This window comes from Pollicipes pollicipes, unplaced genomic scaffold, assembly GCF_011947565.3.
Source record: "Pollicipes pollicipes isolate AB1234 unplaced genomic scaffold, Ppol_2.1 Scaffold_3087;HRSCAF=3621_pilon_pilon_pilon, whole genome shotgun sequence".
Lineage (NCBI taxonomy): Eukaryota > Metazoa > Arthropoda > Thecostraca > Pollicipedomorpha > Pollicipedidae > Pollicipes > Pollicipes pollicipes.
In genome coordinates, this window is record NW_023596225.1 from 37127553 (window position 1) to 37134606 (window position 7054).

Sequence of the window (7054 nt, forward strand, 5' to 3'; positions counted from 1 at the left end):
AGGTGGGGGCTCTTCGTCTGCCCCGGACAGACGGTTTGCTGTCTTAGCACCCTCAAGCTCGGCCAAGCGTACACAGTTGGCATCAGGGGCGCGCCTGTCCGCCTCGCAGCGCTCCATCGCCTCTAACGCTCGTTCACACACACACGTCCCAGTGGCGTCGGAGGTGAGAAGGCAGAGCCATACCCAAAACGGAAGCCGACGGGGACAGCGGATTGTCCGGCGCGGGTGACGGCGGAGGCCGCGGACCACGAGCGCGTCGGACCACCGTCCACCCCTCCTCTCCGGAAGTTGACAGTGGCGCAGGGGAGCTGGTCGGCAGCGTGGGCGTTGCCGGGCGGGCCGGTGTCCGGGAGGGGACCAACGACCAGCCGCTTGCCCCGCCGGCACCACTGAGAGTCCGTCGGACCTAGGAGCGGAATGACCTAAAGAGCTGACATCCGGTTTATGGTAGTGAGCCGTTGTGCTGAGCTTTTGGATTTATCTGCATGGAACGTCCTGGAATGACTAGCCTCATGCAGTTGTCGTGCTTCGCGAAATAATATGTTTTTTTAGCGGTTTCAGCGAAACGATTTCCTTTTCTTTCATGAAAGATCCTGTGAGATATCTGAGCAGCGCCACAGTTCACACATCATGTCTGCATGGCGTCACACTGGTCACCTTCATGTTCAAACGACGTACGCTTGTCACAGGCTGGTCTGTTTTGGCCGTGCGGTTTCGTGTGGCCGAAACGCTGACATTGGAAGCAGCTCGCATGGAGTAGGTAACGTATACGCGCACTTTGACGACTGCATGGCCATCACGGAATCAGATAATGCGAACTGAGCGGTCATTTTTTGTGTCGATCGGAACATTTCTTGATTGTAACGATGGGTGCCGGGGTCCATGATCCGTCTGCTTTTCCACGTGTACCTTTTTACGTTTTTGAGGTGTTTTACCTCTGTCTAGATCAAGGTACTGATGTTCTCACCCTTGCATTATTACGCTAAATTGATCAGTGGATGTCTTAAGTTGATTGAATGAGCGATTTTGGAGAGTGAAGATATTCGCTAGGTACGTCGGTGTTTTAGTTCTTCCGGGAGGAAAAACTTCAGCGCGGCCTTGGCTTCCCGGATTTTCGTGACTCGCTTCAGTTGCGATTGGAGGTGATGCGATTGGGGTGAGTTGTGTGGGGTATTGTATGTTGCAATTGCTGTTGTTTGGGGGTGTCGGGATTGGGAAGTGGCCGTTGTGTTTGCAGAGTATCCAAAACTTAACTGTTGGTTCTATGTTGTGAAATGAATTGTCCAGCTTTGAACTTATTCGTTTTATAGGTTTTAAGGTACCTGGTGGGTGTTGTGAAATTTGGACATTATGAGGCTTTGTGAACTGATGTATTGAATAAGAAAATTATCTGAAATGTTTTTAGATGATATGACGATATCCGAAATGGGACAAGTAATTGCAACTCCCAGGGCAATATGGTTTCTTGGTGCATATCTGAATCCTCAGGAAATTCCTGGATAAATTGAGATGGTCAAGGTAAAATGCAGACAAATTTATGCGTGACAGGTATCTGTGAACCATGTCTCTTTCATTACATATGTGTTATTTGTTTTAATAGTGCTGCTCAGCATTAATTAATCAGTGACATGCAGGAAGAATTGACTTCAGAATTGTCATTGCGCTCTTCCCCCTCCTACTTACTTAGGTGGTCATAAGCCTGTACAAAAATATAGTTCCACCATATTTCTATCAATCCATGGACTCATCAGATATGTTCTTGACCATTCTTGGCCATATGCTCAATTATAAAAGTGGGCAATATTGTATGGAAAATAAACAGACAGAAACAAAGCATTGTCCAACCTAATCAGACTTAAACTGTGAGGCTGGTACTATAACCATGGTTAATAACTTTGTGTTTATTGACCAGCTGGTTGTGACAAGTGATATTATGTTGACTGATCTGATGGACGGATGGACAGTGATTGTGACAGATGAGTTTGTGCGGACTGTGGGCTCATCTGATTGTGACATGTAGCTGTGTAGGCTGATCTGGTTATGATAGATGAGACTGTGTAGGCTGAACTGGTTATGACAGATGAGACTGTATGGGCTCACCTGATTGTGACAGTTGAGACTGCATGTGATGATCTGATTGTGACAGATGAGACTGTAGGGGCTGATCTGAATCAGGTGGACAATGACAGATGGTTAGAGTGGAAGAACCTTATCAAATTTTGGTAGTATGCTATGTGATATGATACAGCAATTCAGATACAGCTGTGTGATATCATTTTGAAATCACACAATACCATTGCATTGCAGATTATATCCTCATCTATGAATTGCCTTCAGCCATATGTTGTTCCTTTTGTATGTGCTATTCCTTTGAAAACCAATTTGGAATGAGTTGCGTGATTGTCACTTGATTTAGAGTGTACGCTGAGCAGAGCTTGTTGCCATTGACATACAAAAACCCATCCTACATCATTCCAACCCATCATCTATTCTCCTTCCAGCCTCTTATCAAACTGGTCTGGACAGCACATGACATGTATAACCCAACAGCATGTTTGCCCCATACTGAGTGGTTTTCCCCCATACCCCTGTGTTATCCAATTGTAAGCTGACAGGTCTATTTTAGCTGGGCCAAATGACAAACAGTTAGCATGTTCTGGGACTTTTACCCTGTTCCTCAGTATTATGACTCCAGCATATTTCCTCGAGGCTGGAGAGGCCACATCCCAGTTCAGTGTCACTGGAAATCTGTCATGATGTGTTTTGCTGAATGGCCAGTTGTGTATTGGGCTTTAGACAAGTGCATTGTGTTCTATGTGTTCTTTCTGTGTAAAATGGAATGTTTTGTTTTGCACATATGAAAGGCTTGCACATTCCTTTTGGTATGAAAGTGGTGCAGATAATGTGTTGTAATAGTTTATTATTGGACTTTTTAGCAATATCAATAGCCATATCAATAACTAGAAGTCATTCATGTGTTATGTTGCTCATGAAGAGGGGTTGATTATTTTAAATGATGTGAAACCAGAGGGAGGTAGGTTGAGCAGTGCAGCATTGCACTCAAGATTGGTTGAAAGCCATGTTTAAGCATTTCAAAATGTTAAAAACCTTAAAGCTGGGTGTGATGGCTGCGATCACAAATAACATGCCCACCTTTGTCTCATACTTCTAGCTCTTTTAGGGGTGAACACATGTGATCTTGCTGGGATATTATGCTAAACACAGCATGGCCAGGGCAAGGGGAGGGCTGTCCAACATAACCAGTGCTAACCAGGGGATTAGCTGAAAATCAGGCCAAAAACATGTTCTGTAATTTATAAACACCAGCATACATATCTTCTGAGCATTTTCTGCCTGTTTGCATTGATTAAAAACATTTGTAACTTAGTACATGTGCCATTTAAGAATACATTCATAGTGTGTAATGTTTGTCATGTGATGTGGAATTCTTACCTCTGTTTGTGTGTTTTCAGCACATTTTCTACTTGCAGCTTGGATGTAGATGCACATTTGAGAGGTGATGGCTTCAAAGAGCTCTAAGGTAAGCAGATGTTTTTGTTTGTGAGCTGAACTGTATACCTGCATTGTTGTATACCAGACATTGTTTGGACCACAAGGGCAGATCCTTAGTTTTACAGAATGGTCCTTTAACTGGGCATTTTATGGATTTAGGAAGCCATTTTCAGATCTCTTTGTCGGACTATCAGATCCCTCCCTCCACTCTGGACCAGTTATGTTTTGCCAGGTATTTAGTACCTTTGCTGCAATATAGATAATGCTAATCCCTCAGGCATGTCTGAGTAAATGCTCAGGAAGGAAATCTGAGTTAATGCTGAGAAAACACTGACATTTGCCCTTTGTTGGGGCATAAAGGCTGTGCTGCAACATGCCCCTCTGTGTGCCCTGAGGTCATCTTCTCCTCTGGACATCAGCATTTCCATCACAAGCATGCATGAGCCTGGTGCTGCAGGTCCTGCATTGTCCACCTCTCCCACTGAATAGCCACAGCCCCGTCCAGTGGCGGTTCCCATTACCCCCCCCCCCCCCCCCCCCCGCTGACGCCGCACTGCCCCATCCAGTGGCGGTCCCCGTTACCCCTTGACGTCCGACGCCGCGCTGCCCCGTCCAGTAGCGGTCCCTGTTACCCCCCTGACGCCGCGCTGCGCCGCCATTTCAGCCGGCCGCCGCCGAGCAGACCGAGCACCTCAGCAACTGTCTGAAGGTGTTCATCCAGCGGGACTACTCGGAGGGCACTGCCGTTCGCTTCCAGACGGCCATGCCACCGGAGCTGGAGGGACGGGTACGGTACTGGCGCCGCCAGCTGGCCGCGGGCGTACCGGACCTGACGGAACACGGCCCTGAGCGTACCAGACCTGACAGGGCACGGCCCTGGGCGCCGGACTTACTCGGACGTCTCCCCGTCGCTGGGGCTGACAGGGTGTCTGGGAGGGTCCTCGCTGAGTGCGGCATCTCACATGGTCACGTGATGTAAATGGTGGCTGTGTTGGAAAATATTTTAAAAGATGATGTGATCTTTCAGCTGGACTTTGCGCATGATTAGCCAGTGACCACCTGAAGTCAAAGCATGAACTTCACACTTAAGAATTTAATGATCATTGAGTTTGGCTGGGATTTGTGTGGCCAAAATAACATGAGCTGATGTACAGTTCATTGAAAACACGTTTTGGAGGAAGGAGGTTTTACTTTTGATATGTGAGCTTTTTCAGTCATAAGTCTCGGGAGAGCACTTTACATCAGTTAGGGAACATAGTAGCGACATTTGTTAGCACATCAAACAAGCGTGCAGAGTTCAGAGGAGCTGTGGAGGGGAGCTCTGGACTGGCGTGGCATAGCGGGGTCCGAATCACTCAAGGTGTATCGGCACGAACACCGCCCACCTCGGCCATGTCGATCGCGAGCATGTAAAATAGGGGGCCGTTCGCGTTACGTGCGGCTTTTGCGAGCGCCGTTCCGTTCTTGCGCGTGTTCGTCTGACAGCACATGGGCTGGTTGGGCTGGACGGCGGCGGTGGTGACGTCATCTCTCTCTCTCCGCCAGATTGAGCCGGGGGTGTTCGAGAATACGCTGACGACCGTCAACGAGATATTCATGGAGGCGGAGGAGCTGAACTGTGCCACCTATTGCGAGGGCTGCCTGGCCTGCCTCACTGCCTACTGCATATACACCTGCATGGATCCCCACTACGACAAGGTGCCACCCCGGACCGGTGCCCCCGTGGCTGTCCGAGAGATGCGGCTGGGCTACAGCTGGCATGGAGGAGCGTAGCAATGTCACAAATAGTCGATGGGTGAAGTTCATTGTTAAAGTTAGATGTGTGCATGCATCACCCATAAGTCCTATTTTAGGGTTGCTGAAAATGTGTTTCTCCGCTGCTCTTACGCCCATTTAAATGTGATGTTAGATATTATCGTGCTAACGTGGACTGCCTTGTGTTTCCGCCGAGGTCATCAATATCGCTGACTGGTGGGTCTCCGGGCAGGCGGGGAAAGCGATGCGTGCTGTGTGTCTCGCGCCGGCGGCCGTCGCTCCCTGCCAGTCGCACCCCTGACGTGCCCTGTGCCCGCTCTGCCGCCAGTGCGTGAAGAAGTGCTCGCGCTACATCGTGGAGCAGAACGAGCGTCTGTGGCTGCCGCGCGGCCTGCTGCTCACCGACCCGATCGAGCGCGGCCTGCGGGTCATCGAGGTCAGCGTGCTGAACGAGCCGGCGCCGCAGCGGTGACGGGCGCCCGCCGACGCCGAGGGGGCCGGCTGAGCTCGCCCGTGTGGGTCCGGCCGCAGAGGCGGCAGGTGGCCGACGCCGGCGCCGGCGGCAGGCCGGCTCAGGCATCGGAGGCGACCTGCTGCCGAGAGGGCGCTATGGGGACTCCCGCAGCGTGCGCGGCACAGTGCAGGACTGAGCAGTGAAGTGGACTGCCCGAGGGCAGCGCGAATTTGGCAGGCTGGAGAAGGACAGGCGGCCGCCGCCCGCCTGCCTCGTACCCCGGTCTCCGCCCGTTGGTGACAGTGTTCCTGAGAGGGTAACGAAGACAACAATCGACTGACTCCTCGTTAGGACGTGTATATCTATAGGTATATTATTTTAGTGGTGAGTTTTCGCAGATGTCTGAAAATCGGATGTTGGCGTCGATTTAGCCAGTGTGGAAGACGGAAGACGGTGTTGCCATCAGTGACGGCTCATTTCCAGCCTGTAACCACATTTGGAAAGCGACAGTCGCTCGTCTTTCCATCAGCGGATAGGCGTTTTGCATTGTCTCTGGGTGATCGGCTGGCGCAAAAGGCGACACGTACGCATTTCGCTGTTCTGTCATGCTTGCCGCGAGTGGATGAAATGGCACTTCGTGCTGTCGTCTTCGTAGCGAACTTGCGCTCCCAACTGGGTATCAAGCCCTGTTTGGGTAGCTGATAAGCGCTGGCTGTATCGCCGGTCAACATTGACGTCACGCGAAATGCGCCGGTGCTGGCCGACACGTTATCAGCCGCGCTGCGCGTCCTGGTGGTCAATCCCGGCTCTAATGATGACTCAGTGAATGAGTGGTGCAACACCTTACCAATAGGTGGCAGCACAGGCTTCTCAGAGGTGTGGTCGGCGCCGCTGCGTTCGGCGTGTTCGTTTTGGGCGCCTCGGTCCCGTTGCCCTGCCTGCTTCCTTTGCTACTCGTACGTTCGCTGCTGATGGTGCGCACCGAGTGGCAGACCGCTTTCTGTCGTGGAATATATGTGTTTCTGGAGGTCATGTTTGTGAGACTCTGATGCACACCAGGCATTGCTGTGGGAGAAACGACTCCCACAGGCACTGCCTTTCAACTCGTTATTTATCGAGGGTATTGTTATGGTTGAGGTAGGCAATCGCTCAGCAGCAAGTGTGAAAATTGAAGCACTTCGAGTCCCCACGCGCATCCATATTCAGCATTCCATTGTTCTCGAAAGGCCTGATGCTGTAACAAGAACGCCACTTCATCGTAGGCATTTGCTGTGAGGAGTTGGTGCGGCGCAATGGGACGCAAATGACTGGGCTTAGCGGAAAATGTCTTGC

The 7054-nt window shown here is 50.7% G+C and overlaps 1 protein-coding gene across 1 annotated transcript; it reads left to right on the forward strand.

Annotated features, from left to right (window-relative positions):
- The first annotated feature begins 3450 nt into the window (after positions 1–3450).
- On the forward strand, positions 3451–6749 carry LOC119090609 (golgin subfamily A member 7). The gene is made up of 4 exons (XM_037213442.1): positions 3451–3541; positions 4178–4300; positions 5059–5211; positions 5597–6749. Exons 1-4 carry the CDS (start codon positions 3521–3523, stop codon positions 5738–5740), a joined length of 441 nt encoding a protein of 146 aa, XP_037069337.1. The 5' UTR covers positions 3451–3520; the 3' UTR covers positions 5741–6749.
- The last annotated feature ends 305 nt before the right edge of the window (positions 6750–7054 follow it).